This window comes from Bidens hawaiensis, unplaced genomic scaffold, assembly GCF_021521415.1.
Source record: "Bidens hawaiensis isolate Kalapana, Puna unplaced genomic scaffold, B.hawaiensis_p1.1 tig00001961_1, whole genome shotgun sequence".
Taxonomy (NCBI): Eukaryota; Viridiplantae; Streptophyta; class Magnoliopsida; order Asterales; family Asteraceae; genus Bidens; species Bidens hawaiensis.
In genome coordinates, this window is record NW_027491109.1 from 3,424,578 (window position 1) to 3,451,111 (window position 26,534).

A 26,534-nucleotide genomic window follows, 5' to 3' on the forward strand; every position below is an offset into this window, starting at 1 on the left:
AGCATATTTTAGTAATAGTAGATTATACCGAATATTGGTATAATGACATACCGAACCAAGGGTTTTATCGGTATTCGTTTACCATTGATACTGGTACCGAAATTCATATTTAGAGTTTTTGGTTTTTATACGAATTCACAACTTTTTATTTGTAACTTTTATTTGATTAGATTTGATACTATCGTAAATATTTTTTTTTATGTTTTTACGGTCAAGCGTTTTGATGTGCGCAGTTAAATAATATATAGTTGATATATTAGTTTAATTTAAAAGTATCTTATTAAGATTTTTTTTGTTTGAACAGTATTAACATATGATTCACATCGTTTAAACATACTTTAGGTCTTTCATTCAAGAAACGGGACAAAGATTTTGACAACGCATATTAATATCTGACGTTATATGTATGTGTGAATGTCACATATATGAATATGATTTCTATTTTTATGCATGAGTATCATTCTAGTGTCTTTATATTAGTCTTTGTGATTTACATTTTTGAGTATCATTCTAGTGTCTTTATATTAGTCTTTGTGATTTACATTTTTGCTTTTGGATTTGTATTATCAAGATAATAACTTCTATATTTTTGATGATTTAAATGTCTAATATCATCATAGGTTCTGATAGATAAAATATGTAAATGTGTTTTATAGTTAATTTATGTTTTAATCAAACTCTATGCAAGTGTTTAGTTCGTTGGAATGAAATAAAACTTGAACGCAAGATTTTCTTTATTTTTGGTTCTTTAGCTTTTGTTGAAATTGGAATCTAATTCAAGAGATGACATGTTTGGTTGGGGAATGAAGATAATTGCAAGTGTAATAAGTAATCTCAAATTCCTTTTCAAATGTTTTTTTTAAGGATAACATACTTTCAAATAACGAATGAATTCAATCAAAGGAATACGAATCTCATATTTTATCACCCTACAATTGTTACTTACAATAGCCGTTGGGTCACCACAGTCCACAAAGTGTGTTTTTCATTACTATCGGTAAAACCAAATGCGAAGCTCCCATTCATTACATCAACAATGTGATTTAGGTTTTGTAGTTTGGAAATAGTCTTGATATCTCTTAGACTCAGATTATTTTTTATGGTGCAATAAATCTTTAATTGGATAATTCTAAACGAAAACAAGATCATGTATCCAAAATGTGCTCTTATAAATATGCACCCAAAATTACCAAAGGCTTGCTCTTAAATGTTATTATCATGTCTCTTTAGTTATAAGTAAATCTCGCTAAACTTAAATTGCCTTGATCACATTAAAGACGCCATCACACCAACATATGACTTGTTGCTTTGTATCAATACCATTTTCTTTAAATTTTGACCATAGTAAGTAAATTAAGATTAGAGTTGTATTTTTAGGCATTATGATTGGGTCAAAATCATGAATATGGTCCATGCTATTAAATAACTACAAAAAAGATTCATGTGGTATACAAAGCCTAAATGACATGTCCCTCCTTGAAATGATGTTACATTCTAACAGAAAAAAAAACATCATACCCTTCATAAAAATGGTAATTTTGTCTTCTTCTTCAACTCTCAATTTTTGTCACTTGTGTGAAAAAGATGACGTGTTCGTGTGGTTTATCTAAAAAAATCTACACATCATGTGTATCAACAAGTCCATAATGTATAATCTTGGTTTAGTTGATCCGCTAACGATTAATATGCATCGTATGACGGGGATTCTTCATCGTTTGGCGAGGATGATGTATAATCTTGAAACATGTATCAAAGCAAGTGCATCTCATAATCAAAGATGAATAATGTTTTTCATTATAATTTGAGCATCTTGTAATTTGTCCTTGTATGGCCACTTTGTTCTATGGTCAGTCAATTATATGATGGAATGATTTATACGTTCTAATATGATGGGGATTCTTCATAGTTTGGCCAGGTTAATGTATAATCTTGAATCATTTATCAAAACAATTGCATCTTATGATCAAGGATGAAAATTGCTCTTTATAATTTGGGTTTCTTGTAATTTGTCTTTGTATGGCGAACTTTTTTCAATTTCAATCAATTATATGATGGAGTGAATTAAGTTAATACACATATGGATGCACCTGATTTTGGCTGTAATTATTGGTTAGTTAGTCATTGTGTTACACTAAATTTGATGCACTGTTTGCTTAGTCAAGCCCTAAAAACGTATATATGAATGCTTAGGGACGAAACATGATTTGGTATAGGACGAGTTTTGGTAATATATATCCTACCTGTTGGTATCATTCGCTCTTACTCATTGGCCACATGTATACCTGTGTATGATCCTATGAGGTTAAATTACTTGTTGGGATAACAGTTATTTGAAAATCGATCTTAATCCCACAAAACAACCGACTTGAGATATAAAATTTCACAATTCACTTTTCTTTTGAATGGTCAAATTTATTCCACAAACCAAAAACAAACCCAGAGCCCTAAGCATCAAATCTAAGGCGAATCAAACAAACATAACACGTATACAAATTGTTACAAGATATAGAAGAAATTAAACATTACCTTTACACACCTAGGCAATGTTTAGAACGAATAGACACCCAAAACAAAGCATCCTCCTTTATTGACTCGCCAATCTTGATCGGTGAAAGTTTCCGAATACATGTAATGAGTATAATAATAATAATAAGGGGAAAGTGAATAGGGTGCTGTTATGCGTGTAAGCTTAGACGCAAAACTCATCAAAACTACGTGGTTTTGATTAAAAATACTCAAAATTTATTTTTTCCCCTAATCCCTACCATCGATCATCAATCTCTCAACATCCTGATCTTCCTCCCATCCATTGTCTCCCAGGTTTCGATATGCAATCAGTGCATTCCTTAATCAAAACTATATAAATGCAATGTCATCCATTAGGTTTGTTTCCAAATATGTGAAAAGTGTGTATTGTATCCACAAAATTAGAATATTAATATTCAGTTGATTTAAACTCATTATTAATATTAAAATATTAATGAAACAAAACGTGGAATTGCAGAGGAATAAACAATATGATTTTAATTGAATTGCCTAAATAAAAAAGTTCATATGTAATCGCATTATATGATTAAATAATCAGGGAAGGATATAAATCTAAAGTTGATTGATTGCTAGCCATCAATTGCTACACGAAAACAAAAAACTTTAACTCTCAGATCCAAATTGGGAAGACGGTGGGTGGGAGGAAGATCAAGGAGGCTATGTGTAGTGGAGGGGTTATAATTGGGGGCGAATAGTGACACGTGGCGCCCAGTCAGCAAAGGGGCGAATTTGTTTTTAGGGTGTAATGGTGTATGGGCTATAAGTTGGGCCCACAATTTTTTTTTTATTATTTTTTTTATAATTAAACTAATTAAATAAAACCAATTTCTTCAAATAATTAAATAAAAATGCATTAAAGTTAAAAAGAAATACAAAAAAAATACATAACTAAAAATATAAAAAAACATATAGCTCGGTTGGCGTACATGTTTAGGTTCGGGTCGGGAAATTGAAACGGATAGCTCGGTTGGTTTAGGTTCATCAGGTTCAATTGTAAGTTCACGTTCGGTTGGTTTTGCGAACCATGGTGTTGACCGAAAGGAGGGAATGGGTGGTTCGGGTTGTTTCTATGATTCATTTTGCATATACATATGTATATACACACACACAACATATATACATATACATATACATATACATATATATATATATCACACACACAACATATACACATATACATATATATACACACAACATATATACATATACATATATATATATCACACACAACATATATACATTTACATATATATATACATATACATAATAATAATATAATAATAATAAAGTTATCTCCTCCAGGCGATAACCCACGCCCCCGCCCAAATCGCCCCAATTTCGCCTAGGGGGTGGTGTTCGCGCCCAAAATCGCCCCAATTCGCCCCTAACTTGCGCCCACTACACATGGCCTAAGATATAGATTGGATATGGATGGTAGGGATTAGAGAAATAAATTAAATTGTGAGTATTATTAATCAAAACTACGTAATTTTGAGTTTTGCGTTTAAGCTTACACGCATGACGGCACCGTATTCACTTTCCCCTAATAATAATAATATTAATAATAATAATAAAGAACGATTTTAAGGTTTATAATCACATAAATCAATTGTTAAACGACCAAGTATGATTCAAATATTTTTAGCGCACAAATTAAATTTGTTAGCATACAAAATAAAATTTTTAACAATTTGTTTTCCTAAACAACCTAGTATTATAATTTATATCAATCATATTTAATCGAATTTAATATATATGAAACTATGTATTTAGCTATCTTATTAAAAAGTTTGATTTATTGGCAAAAGTGTACGACTTATAGCCAAATAGCTGTAAATTTTAGTCTCACCTTAGCCATGAGGTATGATATGTTAAAAAAAAAAGTTTAGTTGTTTTAAAATAATATAATAACAAATTAAAAATTAAATAATTACTCAATTAAATTCGGAGAGAAGGAAACGAAATGCACCGACTCTTAATGATAAAAGGACGGCAAAATTAATCACATGTTTAACAAAGTTTAACAAAAGCTTCTTAATAACATATATCCAATTAATTGTAATCATAACAGAAAAAGAAACAATGAGATCTTTAATACAATAAATTAAGTTATATTTATTTTTATTTTTACTTATCAATATCACAGGTGAATTTTATTTTGGTCACATAGTGATTTATAAATAAAACATGACCTGTTAGCATGGTCATCTATGAAGATTTAAATATCTCAGCTGAACCGAAATAAAAAGGCTCTTACGTCCAAAAGAGTAATGAAATATATAATTAAATATTATAAATGATAATTAAGGTTTGTTGCCCGTTTGCCTGCCACTTTATTGTAATCGTTTTATAGTAAATTATATAAAACTTCGATTGTGATGAAAAAAAAATTAAGGTTATAATAATCGACCGCTATTTCTTTTATTTTATTTAATTTATTAATTTCTTTAGTTTTTAATTTTAATTTAGGTTCAATAACTTAAACTCAATTAAACAGATTATAAAAACAAAAAAGATAAAATTTTAGGCCTAATAAGTAATAATTATAAAATGATTGAGATCCAGTCATATTTTAAAAGCAAACGTATTAAAAAAAATGGTCCCTTAAAATTACAGTCTCGATCGACGGACCGGCTCGTAAACCCGGGCCAGCCAATGGCAGCCATGCTTCTTAATACCACACGTTTTGGACACATTACATATTTGTGCCTTTTTTTATGAATAAAATTTCATCATCTATTAAAATAACAAAGGTTAAACGTTTTCTTTTTGTCAAAGTCGCTTTATACATAAAAGTTTGGTTGATTTATCATAAATAACGGATAAATAAAGCAAACTACACATTTTATTAATTTTTAGGATAGGATTAATATGGGAGGGAGAGGAATGGTGGGATTTAAATGTTGTTATGTAATGACATATTGATTTATGTAACAAAAACGAGGTGGTTTTTTAGCTAGGTAGTTTGTAATTAGACGGTGGAATGTTTGACGACTGGTTAATGGGACTAGCTTTTTGCTGGGTTTGGAGGTCAAATTGTCATACCCCGGCTTAGGCCTATACGTATGACCAATAGTTGAGACATGTTTTGTAAATATATCAGAGTTGCGGTTTATTTTATCGGAAGACTTTGGTTATAATAAAATATTTATTTATTTGAAAACTTATCGGATAATAAATATCCAAGTGTTTGATTTATTAATCATGTTTAAATCTTGTTGTAATATTTTAATAATTTAAAAATGAGTCATCATTACCTTGCGAGCATCCAACTACGTGAATGTGTTTAATTCTTTGTTACTGTACTAATTTGTTTCCCTGAAAAGTGGGGAAACTACGTCAACTATGTGCTGGTGAACACGTATGACTCTAAAAATATGTAAATTACCGTTACAATACAAACATAGTTTTCTTTACAAGCTCAGCGGAAGTATTTCTACTTCCGGTATATGTATCACTAACCTACACACACAATTGTGTTCTCCGAGCCACGTAGCTCTTAATGGAGAACCGGTTGCGACCGTTAGCCCGCGGCAACGTAGCCTTTGACAGTTTAGGCTAAACAGTTATGTTTGGATCCAGACACTTGTGTAATCGGTCTGAGTTGATTTTATTTTCTACTTTGTATTATAACGTTTTAGAGATCACGTAATCTCATGTAAACGTTGACTGACTTTTTAAGACAAACATTCGTTCATCTTATCGAGTATAAATATGTTTTGACTGATTGCAAAGATTAACGTATTCACCTGTACCGTCGGTGTGCGTTTGAAACCTTGACTATGATTGATTGATTGATTGACCTGGAATAAAATAGGTATATATAAATACTTGGATTGTCTTTTGATTCGGATACAGACCTTTAGTCTTGTTTTAATAACTTTAAACCTTGACTGATCATTAGTTTGAATAAAATATCAAGACATGTGGTATTTCTGTTTATTTACCGAATCATATGCTGAGTTTCTTGTTCATGAAGAAACATCTATAATTTGTTTCTTCTTTAAAAATAAAAATTCATTGTCTGCTATTTTTGTATGTAAAATATTATGTTTCTTAATCACGAAGAAACAATATTTTAACTATATTCCTCGTATATAAAATGCTACGTTTCTTAATCGTGAAGAAACTATATTTTGACTATATCCTTGTGAATAAAAAATTATGTGTTTCTTAATTGTAAAGAAACATTACTATAATCATTTGTATGTTTAAAACTTATTTAAACATAATTATGATCAAGGTTTGGGCTATACCCCTAACTATGGTCTAAGCCGTATAATATAATAATAAGTTGGTACGAGCAACACTTATACTCTATGTCTCGTACTAATGTTTAAATCGTCAGAACTTCGAGGTTTAGTACGAACTTCGAGGTTGGCACGCAAAACGATGTTCGGCTCGCAAAACGAGGTGCGCCGATCGTCGAGACTCGTCGGAACGTACTTCGAGGTGAGTCGGTATGTGGCACAGAAATCGAGGTAGAATGAGAAAATATTATAAGGAGAGAAAGTTTGGTGTGAAATTGAAATGAGTCGTGACCCCTCATTTTATAGCTGATTCTATAACCCATCGCGATACATGATGGGTCTTGGTAATCCCGTCGCGTATCGCGGTGCCATATATTATCCATCAACATAGTATGTGCTGACACGTGGATGCTGAGTCATACTATGTGCCCAACGGCCTGCGCCTGAGCTAGCGCTCGTTCGCGTCAAGTGTTTCGTACCCTCCGCTTGGACCACTAGGTGCATGCTAGGCATAAAAGAATATTACTATGGAATTTTATCTCTTTATAAAGATATTCCAAATCTTTACCACTTTCCATGTGTGATGGATTCTTAACTTCTTTTTTTTATATTTACGTGGAATGCTTCCAATTTCTTACATATTTTCATGTAGGAATTTCCTTATTCCATATTGTTTACATGAGATGACCTTTGTATGAAATATTAAATGATTTTATTTTTCTTATTTAAAATTTTCTCATTACTTATTTTTAGAGAAAAATTTTGATCCTCCAACTTTACTAAGTTATTAATTTTGGATCAAAATTTTTGAGATGTTACACAAATTATTAATAAAAAAATTTATGTCGTTTTAAAAAAATAGGGAAAGTTATATGTATATATAATTTCTTATCTCGTAATTGGCTTTATTTCACTTTAAAATGAAAATAGTTAATTAATTTATTGCTTAATCATATAACAAGATTTCTGATAAAACTTGTGACCCATAATTTTTTTCGCGGGGACGATAGAAGAGCTTAACACTAGTTTTAAGAGGATAATCGAGATTTTCACATAAAAACAACAGTAAAAAAATAATTTAAGATGGACGGTTGCTCCTTGGGTCAATCCTTGGATTAAACCATTTTTTGTATTCGGCTAATCAAGTAAAAAAATTAGTTAGGATGTTTTTATTAAATGTTGTGTCTTTAATTTGTATTCATTTAAGTGTGTCAATTTCTTTATTTTTGTCAACTCAAATCTTTCGGGTTAAAATATTTTCCATGGTACTTTTTAGGTTAATAAAACCAAAAATAAAATCACGAGATCACTCAAACACAAAATTTCAATATTGTACAACACTTTTACATAACACCATTTGAAATTAAATCATAGAAATGAGAAGAATAAGAGACTGTAAAAAGGTTAAAACGTTTTTATTAATGAAATATTAAGTATAAAATTAGTAATTACTATACTAATATTATTTAATATTTTTAGAAAGCATTTCTTTGTGTTTTTTAACACTAATATTAGTTAATAATTAATAAATGTTTTAGAAGTAAATATAAATAAATAAATGTTTAATTAATTTTAATAATTAATATATACACGCAATTTAAAATGAAATATTTCTGTAAGGCTAGAGTGATGGACTGGTGTCAGAATTAGGGGTGAGCAATAACCAAATCATTAACCGAAACCGAACCAAAAACCAACAAAACCGAACCGATATAACTGAAATTAACCGAAACGCACCGAACTCTTTATTTTTTATATTTTTAAACCTTTTTTCCTCTATTTCATGTATTATATGTATTAATAGTTTAATACTATCATTTTCATGTATTCATATTTCCATTTCATGTACTAATATCTCAATTTCATATATTGATACCTTCATTTCATGTAGTTATGCATTCTGTTCATGTATTTAAACATTCATTTCATGTATTTATAAGCAAAATTTTAGCCTAAGTTTGATACTGGTTTATTAATCAAAATTAACCGAACCGAACCGTGCACACCGCTAATCAGAATCATCCTTAAAGACGAAAAAGAACGACTTTTTGTGTCGACGCCAAAAACACAAGACAGTGTTTTCTGACCATCTCTTTCACCTTCATCATAATCTCTCCTCTACTTCGCAAAGTCTTGTCCCAATCGGGACTACAATAAGAACCGAGCTGAAAATTTGTGAAGTGGAGTAGATAGATCATGATGACCAATAACACCGTCACGTGCCGCAGTACCGCACACCCCAAAAATTCTGAAGGATGATCCTAAGCGGCAATGCCACACCATGTGGTTTAACACCTTCTCTATCGCTTATGAGAACATCCATATGATGTAATATTGAATTCAAATTAATATTTTTTTTTTGGAAAACATTCAAAGTGAATTCCACCGCTTGTCCAGATTTGAGCCATGTGATTTGACGGCGGACTTAAAAAAAGCCACCTACATATGCATTACGCCCAATCATGCAATCATGGGACGTTTATGCTTTAATTCCTACTAATGTCATTTCGATTAATAATGGACAAATATTCTTATTTGCCGATCTAGGGTCCCAAATAACAAGAGATATGTAAAAAACCGGTCCGATTATGCCTATTATTCATATTGAAAACTACAAAACTATTTTTTTGACAAATTACAGGACCTGAACAAGACTTTATACGTAAAGGCAATCGACTTGAAGCCGGGCTACCTGCCCATAGATTTATTATCATAAAAAACCATGGTCTAAAATCTAAATGTTTAAAATTTAAAACTAATAATAATAATAATAATGATTTAGTATTTAGGTGCAAGGAAATTAAACTGCAAAAAGACAATCTTCAAGTTCTCAACAAACTCTGATTAATATTTAGTTTTTTTCTAATTATTATTTACTCTCACAATCGTCACCCCCTCTCTCTCTCTCTCTCTCTTTCTCTATATAACAACCCCATATCTCTCATTTCCTTTCACTCTTCATCTACTCTCTCTTCATTATCCGCCATGGTTTCTGCAGAATTAGCTCGCACAGCTGTCGGTGTTATCGGTCCGTAAACACACACACACACACCATTTCAATTCATTCTGATTCTTCATCATATGTCTGTTTAATAATCAATTTGTTGATGTTAATTTGACCTAATTTGATATTATTGGTTGCAGGTAACGTCATTGCACTCATCCTGTTCTTATCTCCTGTGTAAGTAGTAATTTACAACCTCTACACGTCATTCTCCATTCATATTATAATTCATAGCTTAACGTATATATATACACGCATACGTATATCTATATTTGTATACATTTTCCACTTGAATTTCGGATAAATACAAACTTATTACAATTTGCTTTACTCCACCGCACTCATGCTACGCAAATGCACCTTCACAGCTTCAATGTGTTCTTTCTCAAATGACCATTTTACCCTTCGCAAAATGCTAATTATGTCACTAGTGAAGGGTAAATCTGACCTTTTTGTGTTAAATGAAGGTGTGAAATGTGAAGTTCAACCACTTATTAATATGGTTAACCGACTGGACCACCACCCGAACCGAATCTGGTTTTTTAAAATTTGCTTGATTCGGTTCATGGTTCGGTTTTTATTATTGTTAATATCTTGTTTATCTTATCTTATCTTTATCTTATTTTGTTGGTTAACAGATTGAGGATTCTCATGGTTAAAGTTAATAAATAATATTTTCGATTCATGATTTGGATTTTGAACTTTTTGACTTTTATTATAAAATTCTTTTAATGATTTAATAGATTCTGTTGGTTAAAAGTAATATTAATTAAATAACATTATAATTTGACTCACAGAATTTAAGACAGATGTTTGACTAAAAGCGAACAATTAAAACCCATTTTTAGAACGAAAACTATATTATAAAAAAGACATTTAAAACGGAACGATAAAAAATTTAAAACCGGTTAAATTTTCTCAGGCCAACGTTCATCCAGATCGTGAAGAAAGGCACGGTGGAGCAGTTCTCACCGGTGCCATACCTAGCCACATTCGTGAACTGTTTGATATGGGCGTTGTACGGGCTTCCAATGGTGCACCCACACAGCATACTAGTCATCACAATTAACGGTGCAGGGATTGTTATCGAGACCGTTTATCTGCTCCTTTTCCTAATCTACTCAACCCGCAACAAGAGGATCAAGGTTGTACTCATAATTCTGGCCGAGCTAGTGTTTGTTGGCGTGCTAGCGCTCTTGGTCATGACCTTGGCTCACACCACCAAGGTCCGGTCGAATATTGTCGGTAGCATTGCTATTGTTGGCAATATTATGATGTATGCGGCTCCTTTATCGGTCATGGTACGTGTACTATACTTTAATAATTCATTAACTTGTGACAATTTAATTTTTTGGTGTTTATTTGGTTTAATTTTTGGTGTTTATTTGTTTTGTAGAAACTTGTGATCACAACTAAAAGTGTGGAATATATGCCATTTTTTCTGTCTTTATTTTCACTGCTTAATGGTGTAAGCTGGACTATATATGCACTCATTCGCTTTGATCCGTACATCGTTGTAAGTCACTCTATACATGCAATAAGTTAGTATATAATGTGTAATATTATGTTGTGCAATATACATATGTTTATTTGATGCATGTAGGAGGAAGTTAAAAGGAAAAGAAACATATATAAAATATTTAAAATTAAATATAAGTCGAGATATTTTTTAATGTTATCTGTGTTTTTTGGGTTGTGGGGCCCTATAATATCATTGGAAGTTGTGAGGATATTAATGTGTGATTAAAAATGTTGTTTTTTTTCCATTTATTAAAATAGTAAATGTGAAATGTGTATTTAATTTATTTTTTATTTTAGTAAATATGTATGACCATTTGTTTGTTAATTAGTTTTAAATTTGTTTCACTTTTTATCCACTAGTCTTTAAACATTTGTATAGCATATCATATGGTCTTTAAAGTTTAAAATATGTTTTTTTTTTAAAAGTAGCATAAAACTACGGAACGAAGCATTGATTAGATTATTAATAAATACTCAAATCCTACATTTCACATCCTTTTTACTTTTAGAGCATTCTTATCTTATCTATAATCTTTTTTTTCAATCTTTAAATTATAAATAAATCTATTAAAAATTAACAAAAAGACTTTCATCAATTATTTAACTTTAACATATAACACAATTATGTAACCGTATAACCGTCTCTTTTGTCTCTCATCATTAAATACTGCATTTTTAAACTCCAAAATAAATCAACATTGTAATATCTAATTTTACAAATGTGATGTAAATATTAAAGATATTTAATGGTGTTTTACTTTTACTGTTTTACGCAGATACCTAATGGGCTTGGGTCATTGTTGGGGATCTTACAGTTGATACTATATGCCACCTTTTACAAGTCTACACAGCGACAATCGGCTGAAAGGAAGATAGCTGGAGAGATGGGCTTAGCTGAGATGGGCCAGTCTGCGGGCCCATCAAAGAGATCAAATGTGGTCCGTGATGAACAGCCTTAGACTTGAAGTGATGTGAATGTGTTGGGCTTAGTGGTCCAAATTATGAAAATAAGTATTTTGACTTTTAGCTATTAGAGGTTAGGGTGGATGGTCATGGATATGTGATATACAAATATATCTACATGTCTTTTCATTTTAAAGTGTTATGGGCTTTTGTTTTGTGAGTGTTAACTGTTGATTAGAATATGAATCAATGAATTTAGAGAGAATATACAAATGATGTTTGGTAAGAAGCATAGTATCTCCTGAATTAGTTTAATTCCCGAAGAATTTTGTTACCGTATGTCTATGTCTATGAAATTTTACATTTAAATGCAATTCAATATAATAAAAACTTAAAATTACAACATATAAAATTATGAAGAACCAGTTGTAGACTTGTAGGTTGGTCGAGTGTTGTTGTGAGTGGCCTGACCTGTTAACAAATGAAAAAAAATATTGAATTTCAGCAGGTCTAGATAACCGTTAACCTAAAACATTAAAGGAAACATGATAATAAAAAAAACAAAGATGAAGAGATGAAAAATAAAAAAAGGGGAGATTAAAACAGTATCAAATGAAACAAAGAAAAAAAAAACAATTTGGAAAAGTGAAGGAGGCTATAAATAATTTCAAACATCCTTTTGCTTGTAACAAGTATTCAATCAAATTAAAAAAAAAACTAAATAAAAAGAAGAAGAAAAGGAAAAAAGTTAGAGCATTCTCTTCAATTTCATATCCCTAAATATAAAATTACACTAAAACACATTACATTTCCTCTCTCCTTTTCAATTAAATAATACTTTTTTAAGATTTTATCATTATCATTTCTCTTTTATATCACTCACAACCATTTTTAAAATATATTAAAAAACTAGTTTTTATCCTCCGTATTACGTGGGTTGTTTTATATTGTTTGTTCTAATATTTATTTATTTTTTGAATTTATATTTTTTTATTGTATGAAAGTTAATAATATACTTATGGTTTGATGATAAATTGTTTCACAAATAAATGAAATGTTATAATCCGGTTTAAAAGATATATGGTTTTGATGAGATATAAGACCCGTTTATCTTTTTTACTATAAAATTGGTTTTTAATTATAAATAATATTTATGAAAGTTAATAATATACTTATGGTTTGATGAGATCCAAGACCCATTTATTTTTTTACTATCAAATTAGTTTTTTAATTTAAATAATATATATATCTTTTTTAAAATAAATAAGATATTAATTTTTATTATATCCTATTTTATAAGATTTTTACATCAATAATTTGGTGAGAATAATTTTTAATTTAATGAGCTGTTATAACCCGTTTAAGGAATATCTGGGTTTGGTAAGACCCATACTCATGAATTCGGGTTAAATGCATGAGAAGCCTCAATTTAAAAATCAAGCAAATCTGGTGACTCCAAAAAAAGGGGGGGCAACCACATCGCGACACGTAGGATTTTTATGTCTTCGTTTATATATATTATAGATATAGATTATAGGGGGTGAACAGTAACTTTTCAAATATACAGAAAAATCACTACGTTTTCTAAAATATAAAAACTCTTCACTTACAACACCCTAAATCACTCTCTAAATTATAAAATCATCCATTCACATAATATGAAGGATTGGATGAAAATGCTCTTAAACAAAAAAAAAAGGTCAAGCATACGAACCCAGGTCCCACAGGTTGCATGCCAACACAAACAACACACTTCACACCACACTACTTTTGTTTCTTACTTTAACATTCTTTTGTGTGTGTATCAAACATATGAAAAAAAAGTGAGTAGATGTCATGTGAAATCCAATGGTTAAACATACACTAATATCCGTCAACCATATGCCAAAACTATTCATCAAAGTTCTTAAATCTTAAACTATAGGGTTTAGAGGTGGTAATAGGAGTGAGTTTGGTTGGATTTGGGTGATGGGTCAAAATGGATATGAGTCAAGATGAATATGAGATCGGGATGGATTTTTAAAATAGAGGGTTATGATAGATATGAGTTAAGATGGAAAAAACTAACCCATCTTGACCCAAGTGAAGGTTGACATACGAAGGTTCTAAAAACCCCTTAAAATTTATTCAAAAGAACTATTAAAAAAATAATAACTCAAAATATACATAAAAAACGCAAAATGTAAAATAACAAAAATGTTTCCCCCATCCTCATTGTTCAAAAAAAAAAAAAAAACTTTTGCTCCGGTTCAATTTTGAATTTTTCGGGGGTATTTTTCGGCTAGGTTTTTTTTTTCATTTCGGTCGGTTTCGATATCTGCTCGGTTTCAATGATTTCGGTTTCGATTTCTCGGTTTCAATGTTGTTTTGTTTTAGTCAGTTTTTTCGGTTTCATTTCGTTTTTTTTTGTTTTGTTTCGATTCATTTGTTTTATTTTGGTCGACGACGTTTCAGTTTTTTTGTTTCGTTTTGGTAAGCTTTTTGATTGCATTTCGTTTTTTTGTTTCGTTTTAGTCAGTTTTTCGGTTTCATATCGGTTTTTTTTATCGTTTTGGTCGTTTTTCTATTTCGGTTTAGTTTCGTTTCAGTTTTTTTGTTTCGTTTTTCGGTTCGGTGTTTTTGATTCGTTTTGGTCCGGTTTTTAAATTGCATTTAGTTTTTTTTATGTTTCTCTTTAGTCAGTTTTTCAGTTTCAATTCGGTTTTTTTGTTTCGTTTCGGTCGTTTTTCTATTTTGGTTCAGTTTCGTTTCGTTTCGATTTGTTTGTTTTGTTATGGTCGGTTCAGTGTTTTTGTTTTGTTTTGGTCATGTTTCAATTGCATTTCGTTTTTTTTTTGTTTCGTTTTGGTCATTTTTCTATTTTGGTTCAGTTTTTTTTTTTGTTTTTTTTTGTTTTGTTTCGGTCGATTCGGTGTTTTTGTTTCGTTTTGGTCGGTTCGGTGTTTTTGTTTTGTTTTGGTCCGCTTTTCAGTTGCATTTAGCTTTTTTTTTTGTTTCGTTTTGGTCAAATTTTCGGTTTCATATCGGTTTTTTTGTTTCGTTTTGGTCGGTTTTCTATTTCGATTCCGTTTTGTTTCGGTTTGGTCGATTCGGTGTTTTTGTTTAGTTTTGGTTAGCTTTTCGGTTGCATTTCGCTTTTTTTGTTTCGATTTGGTCAGTTTTTCGGTTTCATTTCGTTTTGTTTTCGTTTTGGTCGTTTTTCTATTTCGGTTCAGTTTCATTTTTGTTTCGTTTTATTCAGTTCGGGGTTTTTGTTTCGTTTTGATCGTTTTTGGGGTTTCGGATGAGTTTTGTTTCGCAAATGATAGTTTGGACATTTTGAAATAGATAAATTTTGGATAACTTAGATATTTTGTTTTGACCATTTTAACCTATAAATGAAACTCACTTGTATATTTCCAACCCATCCTGACCCACTTGTAGAATTTTTATGATCCATCATAACCCATTTTACTTTTAAAGTTTATCCATCTTGACCCAAAACAACCAATTTGGGTTGGGTTTGCCACCCTTAATAGGGTTAGTAATATCACGTTTTTATTACATTAGTCTCTATTTAAATGACATTTTTCAAGCCGAACCAACCCTTTAAATTTAACTAATTTTAAATTCTTTTAAAATTTGGAATATATAGTTATGTATGTTTATTAATCATGAACTATACATTTCATTAATCAAGTTTTGCTTAATACAGATTAGTATTACGGAAAAAATCAGTTCCAGTCACGCAAACATGTAGCCAACTCTTCGGCCTAAAATTTTCATCAAATACAACTCCATCAGTCTATATGAACATATCCATATACTAGAGAGCAAAGTGAAATAAGTATTTAACAGTATATCTTAAATAGTTTGTGTACTAGTTAAAGGTTTATAGAACTTTTAACTATAAGTATTCTCAAAAAGGAAAAATAATAATAATAATAATAGTTAGACAATATAATATAACTATATTAGTTTCTTTTAATCTTTTTGAACGTAACATAATTTTACTTATATTTTCATCTATTCTGTTGCTTATTTAGAGATTGTGGCAACCGATGATATGGTTTTCTGGGGGAATGTTTAAACCAAACTCTAAAGCTAACGTGCCGGTTAGACAATGTAGTCTGGCCAAAGAGGGGGTAACGGGGTTCTCCAAATTTGACGAGTGTGGTAGCCTAAATACAAGAAAGTCGCCGTTTTAAAAAAAGAGAGTCTTATTTGCTTCTGCTCGGTAAACTCTAGGGTAAAACTGTACATATAGTCTAAGTTAATGTACCATTTAAATAATAGAACAAAATACCAGGGACGCTGATGCAATATTCTTATTTCACGTTGAATAATAAGAACCGCAGCTTAACCAAACGAAACCCAAAACTAGTGCGCATCCGTAGGGTAAGTTAACGGCGGAAAACGTCAGCCAGTCATCGTCGTCATTTCCGGTAAAACTTTCGTCATCTCGTGTTTATCTCTCTACAAAACATAAGTTTTAATCACAAGTAATAATAAGTAGATCCGTAGAAATTGTAGATCTGAACACGTTTGATTTTGCATTTCTGTGTGGAATTTGATTTTGTGTGACGATTATTATTGGATGTTGATTTGTTATGTATTTTGTGTTGCTATCGTTACTAATTTTACACGATTAATTGTTATTTATATTAATTTTAAATGCAAATACTCAGTATTGAACAGTTATGACTTAAAAGATTAAAATTGGGTGTTTTGTGAATCTATTAATAATAATGAATAATCTAACAAATAGTTGTTTAATTACACATCGCCTTTCAGTCTAGGACTGGTAAACGGGTCGGGTCAGAACGGGTTAGGGTTGAAACTCGTCAAATTAAAAAAGGGTTGTTTTCGGTGGGGCCGGAATGGGTTTAGGGTCGAAATGGATTGGAGTTTTTTTTTATTTGGCTCAAAAACAAAACCTGCACCACACACCGCAAAGGGAGCTCGGTCAACATCAGCTCGAGCTCGGCTCAAAACCAGACTGGTCAGCTTGGCTCTGCTTGGAAACTCTTAGTGAGCTGAAGTTTAAGCTCGAGAAATCTCCTGGCTCTACGAGCCAGCTTATGTGTTTTTGAGATTTTGAAGACATTTTATTTTCTACACGCATGGATAGATATAATAATAATAAAGTTTCTCACTTTATTGCATATGTGAATATATGGTATATGGATAGATACAACAAGGCGCCACTGGGTTTTTTTGTTTATAAAAGATGCGCTTATTAAATAATATGCATCTACGCGAGCCAATAGAGTGAGTTTACCTTGACTCGGCTCAGCTCGAAAGTTATATGAACATGCGATGAGCTATTTGAACAACTTCAATTTCAAAATTGAAACATGTTTCTTTAGCTTGTGATGGTAAATGTTTTTTTATAACGTATATTGAAATGAGGAAATATACAATTTTAGTTTGAACTTTAGCAAAAACATTGTATTTACGACATGAAATGACATATATGATATTATTGTATTTTTATTTATTTTTTTGTTGTGGAATAAATGAAGTATTTTCTTGGAATGAGTAAGTGTAATATTGATAGATGGATAAGAATCATGTAACCTATACGCACCCACATACCGATTTGAGAATGAATCTCATACATGATATCAGTTACATTAATTACCAGCAACAAACTTCTGTGATGAACTATTCTGCTAAAAATTGAACAAAACTGATGCTTTATTTCTGATTATAAGGAGCTGAATTCTATGAATAATTCATTTTCAGGATTAATCAACTTCAACTGCTGTTTATGATTTGCAGGTTTTGAGTACAAAGCATAATGGGTGGTGGTGGAGTTGCTCATCCGGTCTTGAAAGGCCCTAGTGTGGTCTGTGGAAGATGCACCACTGGAACGAGCAGAGAAAAACTAGGGCGTTTTATGACCTTTTGGAGAAGGGTGAGATCAGTGTGGTTGTAGAAGAAGAATGATCATTGCATTGTGAGTTTGTTCATGATATTTGATGTCAGACAGTTATATAAAACCGATACGGTTGGTTTTAAATTTGAAAACATAAAAGTTTGGCATTGAAGTTGTGCTAAGAGGTGTACTTTATTTGAAAGAATTGTGTGATTGTGGCTTTTGATTTGTTATTTATGTTACCTTTTTCTCTTCATAGAATCTAGCTACCAATTTGATGTATTATGAGTTAGATGAATTTGAGGCTTCAAACATCATTCAGCGAAAAGGTTAACTGTAGAAACATCAATGGCAGTTTTGGAATTAAAATACAAAGGTAAACCGTCCATATCAAAGCAAGTCTGCTAGTATGAGATCCGAACAATTAACTTTTGGAGGCTTAACAATTATAACAGTCCGACCCGCTTTGGAACTTGTAGATCGTCGTCAAAACCAATATGGACGCCAAATCGTCCATATAACACTTATTTTATATATGTATTTTTCATTTTTGAAATATGTAGTTAAGTATATGTTTCATATAATCATGGAATATCTTCTATCATTTTAGAAATTTCAATACAAAGTGTTCATCGGGTCATGTACAAAAACTCATCAACGGTGAAAAGCCATAATATTTTTGAACGGCTAAACAAAACTTTTATAAAAAAACCAAACGGAATAGCAAGTTGCTACCCCCCGTACAAACACCACCGCAAACACAAACGGAGTACAAACACAACCAAAGTCGACAACTAAAAGTTACAAATTAAAAGTTCACTTTTCCCACACAATCCACTCCGAATTTGATTACTGCGCACCCACAAAAAACCCAACGCTTTTATTCCTCCCACCACGTTGTTTAAATGTGTCAACTTACCATTGAACACCACATCATTTATAGCTTTCCAAAGATTTCATATTGTCGTAAGACAAATCGCATAAAAAACCTTTGCTTTCTTTTTTAAGAACCTAGAAAATTTATGCATCTCCAGCAAATCTCGAAAGTTAAAAGCAAAAAAAAGAAGTAACCTTACACCATTGAAATATTTGTTGCTTGAGCTAAACTAAACGAAACAAATATATGTTCCGCCGACTCTTCCACCTCACCACTGATCTAACACATAACCGACGTATCGTCTAGCTAATGACACAAACACAAGTCTTTCCACCTCCGTCCGCCTTTCTCTTTATTATAGTTGGATGTTTTTATTAAAAAAAGTTATGTAAAGAAATAATAAAATATAAAGGTAATTAAACAAAGTTTTAGATATTTATTGGTTCCCGCCTTTACGAAAACCCAAACAAACGCACAAATTCATTCTAAATCCTCTTTCGTGTTTACAATTAGCGATAAATATCAATCAATCAAACTATACGTATTATTTACAATCTACGATCTCTTCAATCCAGATAACAACAGAGCTGTAACGACGAACGAAAATGGCGGATGACGTCACCAGATGGACGGTAACCTACACGAAGCACAAAACACAAAAACGCAAAGTTTATCAGGACGGCTTCTTGGAGCTTCAATTATCCAGTCACAAGGTCCATTACACTTCTCACTTATTATTAATAACTTAATCGCTTTATTCGCATTGCGTGCTACTAGTAGTAGTTAGTTATCACCGTACTGTTAATTTCAAATCTCACTGTATGACTGTAATTATCGCCCTACTGTGTGTCTGCTTTGAAATTGTGAAGTGAATTTGGCTTTTGTAGTCAATTAATTGAGTTATCTGTTAGAGGTGAATTGAATTGATGACATGATGTATTAAAACCACTAGACCTAATGTGTTTTGGATGCTATAAACGCTTATTAGATGATTAGATCACAAGTAGATTCACTTATTTAATCGCTTCATTTGCATTAATCAATTCCGTGCTAGTAGTATAGTACATGTAGTAGTTACTTTCAAATCTCACTGTTTGCCGGACCGTGTGTCTGCAGTTGGAATTTTGAAGTGAATTTGACTTTTGTAGTTAAATGAGTTATCTGTAACAGGTGAATTGATGATATGATGATGTATTAAGTGAGGTGTAAAACCACTAGGCCTAATTTTTTTGATACTTAAGGTGATAGTTGATTTGGATGATTCAAAGGCTTTTTAAATCACAAGTAGATCAAATAGATCGGGATTTGGGAATGTAGGTAGTTTATAGATAGATTGATTATTTTGTTGCTGATTTACTAATAGAAGTGACGTGGATGCAGAAATGATAGATGTATTTATATGTTCATGTTATACATGAGTTGTGTTTGTTAATGCTTAGAGATTTTGAGATGAGGTTTGTGCATAGCTTAATCTTTTTCCAGTGTCTGCTAGTAACCTGAGTAAATGCCTTTAGTGATCTATACGCTCTTATAATACTGCACTGTATTATAATTTTATGTTTATTATCAATCTGGTAGGAACACTCAGACATCCATGTTTTTAAATTTTAATGCACTTGTACTCTACCTCATTGGTTTTGCATTTTGGATCTTTCGTCTCTTATATTGATCACTATGCTCACCACCTTTTTTTGTGTAGTGTCCAAGTGTGGTTGATTTGGATGATTTAAAGGCTTTCTAGATCACAAGCACTCGTAGATTAAATAGATTGGGAGTGTAGGTAGTTTATAGATAGATTGATATTTTGTTGCTGAATTTTGCTAATAGAAGTGATATGGATGCAGAGATGATTAATGTGTTTATGTGCTCATGTTGTCTGCTTATTCACGTAATTTGCATCAATCAAATGCGTGCTAGTATATCGCCGTACTATCTGTTTGCGTTGAAATTTTGAAGTGAATTCGGCTTTTGTAGTCAATTGAGTTATCTGTAACAGGTGAATTGATGACATGATGTATTGAATGAGGTGTTAAATCACTAGACCTAATTTGGATGATTCAAAGGCTTTTTAGATCATAAGTAGATTAAATAGATTGAATGCAGGTAGTTTATATATAGATTGATTATTGTTGCTGAATTTTACTAATATAAGTGAAGTGATGTGGATGCAGAGATGATAAATGTATTTATGTGTTGATGTTGTACATAAATTATGTTTGTTGATGTTGAGAGATATTGAGATCAGGTCATTTCCATATCTCACCTTTTTAATTGGTTAATCGCTTAATTTGCATCGATCAGTTGCGTGCTAGTAGTTATCACCGCACTGTTTGTTTAAAAAACCACTCTATGACTGTAATTATTGCCGTAATGTCTGTTTGCTTTGAAATTTCAAATTGAATTTGGCTTTTGTAGTCAAACGAGTTATCTGCAATAGGTGAATTGATGACATGATGTATTAAATGAGGTATAAAATCACTAGACCAAATGTGTTTTGGTACTTAGGAGAGTGATGGTTGATTTGGATGTTTCAAAGGCTTTCAACCACAAGTAGATTAAAGTGATTGGGATTGTAGGTAGTGTAAGCATAGATTGATTATTATGTTTCTGAAGTTTACTAATAGAAGTAGCGTGGATGCAGAATGATAACTGTATTTATGTGTTGATGTTATACATAAGTTATGTTTGTTGATGTTGAGAGATATTGAGAAAAGGTCTTTTCCACATCTCACCTTTTTAATTGCTTAACCGTTTAATTTGCATCGATCAATTGCCTGCTAGTAGTTTTCGCCGTACTGTTTGTTTTGAAAACTCACTTTATGACTCTAATTATCGCCGTACTGTGTGTTTGCTTTGAAATCTGTTGGTTCTGAATTCATTTCTGCACATGTTACAAAATTTTGAAGTGAATTTGGCTTCTGTAAGAGGTAAACTGATGACATGCTATATTAAATGAGGTGTAAAACCGCTAGACCTAATTCTTTTGGTATTTAGGAAAGTGATGGCTGATTTGGATGATTTAAAGGATTTTTAGATCACAAGTAGATTAAATAGATTTGGAATGTAGGTAGTGTATACGCAGATTGATTATTTTGTTGCTGAATTTTGCTAGTAGATGTGGCCTGGATGCAGAAATGATAAATGAATTATGTTATACATAAGTTATGTTTGTTGATTTTGAGAGATTCTGAGAGATGTTGAGATAAGTTTTATGCGTGATATTCAGTTTTCAGATGGTAGAAAACTGTAGTTTGTTCACTAGTGCCTGTAAATAACCTGATTAAAAGCCATTAGTGATCTATAAGATTTTGTAATATAATTTTATGTTTATTCTCAATCTGGCAAGAACACTCACATGTTTTTAAAATATTTGTATGCTAATTTATATTTACTTCATTGGGTGCTAGATTCCTGGTCTGGTGTTGCATTTTGGACCTTTAGTGCAATAGTTCCTTTAAATCTTTAATTAATCAAAGGCACCAACATTAACAACTGGCAACTGTAGTATACACGTTGAGTGTTAATGGTTTCAGTATTTGACATAGATCATAGATGGCCTTAAAGAAGTACAGTACAAGTTGCTGCTTTTGGGTGATGTTAACAATCGAGCAACTACTCTATGTCTAAACAACAGTGTTAGTTTTTCATAAAAATGCTTATAAATCTTTTAACAGGTTAAGCTATATGATGACTGTGATAAACTTTTGGAGAGCAAAATTGTGAAGCTTGATGATGCTGTTAGATCTGGTGAAACAATAACATTCGGTTGTTATCTTGTTGATATTGGTGATCCTGATGGAGAAACTAAACCCATTCCAAACACGATTCTTCAAAGAGACAAAATTATGTCTGATAGGAAAGGCGCACTCAACAATAGTAAGCTAAAAGATTAAACACATTATTATTGTGTACATTCAACTGTATGCCGAATAATATTTGCTTGTCTTTCTGATGTTTAGTTGGTAAGTTTAAACAGTTTAATGCCTTTTTTTCCTTTTAGAAACCAACATGGGTAGCTTACACACTCGTAAAGCATCATCCACCAATCTGAGTCCATCACAAAAAATGATTAAAGGTTAGTTATATTGCTTTCACAAATGTAAAGTGTTTCTGAAAAAAGGCATGTTACATGTGCAGAAACATTGCTGATAGGCTATTTAATATCACTAAGATTTCATTCATGCAAATAACTTATATTAGCCGTTGTGCTTATGTTAATCTCCTTAATATCAGAGTTCAAGAAACGTGAGGTCAACATATATCGTTCTTCATCACCCAGTTGCCCAGACCCTGTGAAAGATGATTCAACAGGTTATTTTTTAAACGCACCACATTCTTTTTAACTGAAAAAATCTGAAAAATGATTTACTAAAACACTAGTTTGTTTCTTAGACTCATTACATAGTAATTGAATATTGATTTTTTTTTTGCAATTAGAGTGGCAGGTCTTGTACACTACTCAATTAACCCAAAAAGCCAAGAAGTTTCATGATGGAATCTTGAAAGTCGCAGTTTCTGGATTGCGTGGGAGGCAGGTTAAATTTGACATGCTATCTCTGTGTTCTATTAAAAACATAAGCGCATGTATTCATGATTTTTTGCTTTTTGGTTTTTTATCAGGCGGTGTTGTATGATGAAACAAAGAGACTCTTAGACAGCAGATTTTTAAAAAATGAGGAAACTATTAATGCTGGTGTTACATTGAGATTTGATGGTCATATAGTGGACATTGTAGAACTGAAAGACAATAAACCTCTCAAAAATACAAATGTTGATGAAAGTAATTGCTATAAACAGAATACAGTGCAGTCAAACATTCAAACTGATATGAAAGGTTAGTTCTTATACACTCTTTGACCTTTTGCAAGGCATATATGTTTATTTAAATTGCCTATATGCATGTAGGCAGCTGCTTTTATTATGTGATTTTACGGTTTGCAGACTAACTCCATTTTTATGGTTTATCTTAGTTTTCTTAATTGTTTAGAGTGGGACGTCATGTACACTGCTCAAGTAACCCAAAAGGCCAAAAGGTTCCAGGATGGTGTCTTGAAACTTACAAGTTCTGGATCACAAGGGAGGCAGGTAAATTTACACAAATGGTTCTACTATTGCTTAAGTAATAAGTTTAACCTCATAAGTATTTTAAGTGATTTAATAGTCTAAATTGATTAACCCTTTTAGTAGATTTAACGATGAGATCGAAAACAGGTCTGAGCTTAAAATCTTTATGGTATTATTACCATATCTTACTTTTAGTTAAAAAAGGACAAAGCTTAATTTGATCTGAGTATGTTGGTGAAAACACCTGCAAATAGTTTTTATCTTTCTGGCAGCTAAAGTTCAGTCTTCAGTGACATATTTTTAAACCTTTTGTTTACCACTGATTTTAGTGACTCATGTTTGCATAATAGGAGGCTACTCTGTTAGCAGAAGATGGAACACAATTGTCCCACAGATACCTTAAACTCTCAGAAGACATCACTAGTGGAAGTTCATTCAACATGACTGGTTAGTTGGTGGAAGTTGGTGAGCCAAGAAAGAATTCTGTAGGTAGGTTTTGTAGTGTTATAAATCTGTGAGATTACTTAAATCTACAAATAAGATAATGTTTTTTTTCTGTTATTGGCTTAAATGTGTAGAAAAATGTCCAAGAAAAGCTTCTACACTGGAAAATGAAACACCAGAAATTACGATAATTGACGTGGATAATATCAAGTTGATGAAACCTCTCAAAAATACAAATATTGATGAAAGTAATTGCTATAAACAGAATGCAATGCAGTCTAAGATTCAAACTGATATGAAAGGTTAGTTCCTATATACCCTTTGACTTTTTGCATGACATCTTATGTTATTTCAATTCACTATAGATGTAAACAGTTGTTTATTATGTTACTAGTTTGAGGCCCGTGTAATACACGAGTAGTTCTTGAAAATACAATATTTAATAAATAATCAGTATATAAGAAACAATAAACCCGTAAACACTATTAATAAAGTCGTTGTACAATAGTCTTTAAAACAATTTTATAGTAAAAGGTAACTATAAATATCAAATGTTGGAAAAAAAATAGGAAGTAAATATTAAATTAACAAATTTGAAGCATAAATGTTAAGAATGGTAACTATTATTTTACTATTATAAAATTTTTAAAAAGGGTGAGGTTTAATGTAGGAGAGACAAGTGCCAAAACTTGTAGCCTTTTATTAGAGAGTATAGATTATACACTTTGTAGATTAACTGCATGATTTAATATAGTTTATCTTATTGTTCTTAAATCATTTAGAGTGGGACGTCATGTACACTGCTCAAGTAACCCAAAAGGCCAAAAAGTTCCAGGATGGTGTCTTGAAACTTACAAGTTCTGGATCACAAGGGAGACAGGTAAATCTACATAAATGGCCCTTCTACTATTGCTTTAGTAACAAGGTTAACTCATAAGTCTTTTAAGTGATTTAAGAGTCTGAAATGATCAACCTTTTGAGGTTTGAGTAGATTTAACGATGGGATTGAAAGCATATTGGAAGATAAAGTTGTATGGTATTATTTCAATATCTCACTTTTAGTAAAAGATGATAAAGCTTAAATTTGATTCGAGTATGTTAGTGAAAACACTTGTAAAGAGTTTTATCTTTCTGGCAGCTAAAGTTCAGTCCTTAGTGACATTTGTTTTAAACCTTTTGTCTACCACTTATTCTAATGACCCATGTTCACATAATAGGAGGCTACTTTGTTAGCAGAAGATGGAACACAATTGTCCCAAAGATACCTTAAACTCTCAGAAGACATAACTAGTGGAAGTTCATTCAACATGACAGGTTATTTGGTGGAAGTTGGTGAGCTAAGAAAGAATTATGTAGGTAGGTTTTGTAGTGTCATAAATCTGTGAAATTACTTAAAACTACAAATAAGATAATGTTTTTCTGTTATCGGCTTAAATGTGTAGAAAAATGCCCAAGACAAGCTTCTACACTAGAAAATGAAACACCAGAAAGTAGGATTATTGATGTGGATAATATCAAGTTATGTAAGAGAATCCCAGCTACAAGACCACTGCCTGATGGTAAGAGTATGAATAAACTCATTGGTCTCTTATTGAGTTATTGTCTAACCCGGGCATGAAATTTCCATTTTTTATTTATTTTTCTTTTAATTATAGTAAAACCTCCAAAAAGAGCATTCTTGTTGCAAGACACTGAACCAAAGGTTAGAAAGTCTGTAGCAGATGAAGTTATATCAACGACCATCAGCAAAAACAAGTCTGTACGTGACGGTATGTATGTAAGCTGCCATTTAATTTAACTACTTTTATTGATTTTCTTTTTTGTAAATACACTTTTCTTTGCAGCTCATTCAATTTTGTCCTTTCTGAAAAGACCGAGAAATCAAGAAGGCATTTCTGTTGAAAAGGTACACTTAGAGGCTGAACAAGAGGAAACTCACGTGTCTTCAGAAGGTAATCAACTATATGTTGATCACATGTTTTCGGGCAATGCTATTATACACACACACACACACACACACACACACACACACATATATATATATGGTGGGGTTAAAGTAAGAAG

General features: G+C 31.6%; 2 protein-coding genes across 3 annotated transcripts; both read left to right on the plus strand.

Annotated features, from left to right (window-relative positions):
* Positions 1–9,782: 9,782 nt before the first annotated feature.
* Positions 9,783–12,281, plus strand: LOC143604917 (bidirectional sugar transporter SWEET4-like). Its single transcript, XM_077081247.1, has 5 exons — positions 9,783–9,825; positions 9,942–9,978; positions 10,724–11,102; positions 11,198–11,317; positions 12,099–12,281. Exons 1-5 carry the CDS (start codon positions 9,783–9,785, stop codon positions 12,279–12,281), a joined length of 762 nt encoding a protein of 253 aa, XP_076937362.1.
* Positions 12,282–19,527: 7,246 nt separating this feature from the next.
* Positions 19,528–24,515, plus strand: LOC143604171 (uncharacterized). Of its 2 annotated transcripts, XM_077080735.1 has the most exons (4): positions 19,528–19,675; positions 22,637–22,838; positions 23,950–24,047; positions 24,377–24,515. In XM_077080735.1, the coding sequence occupies exons 1-4, from the start codon at positions 19,568–19,570 to the stop codon at positions 24,476–24,478; spliced, it is 510 nt and encodes a 169-aa protein (XP_076936850.1). In that variant the 5' UTR covers positions 19,528–19,567; the 3' UTR covers positions 24,479–24,515. The 2 variants fall into 2 exon arrangements, with proteins under 2 accessions (XP_076936850.1, XP_076936857.1); XM_077080742.1 differs by lacking the exons at positions 19,528–19,675; positions 22,637–22,838 and adding an exon at positions 23,517–23,796.
* Positions 24,516–26,534: the final 2,019 nt, after the last annotated feature.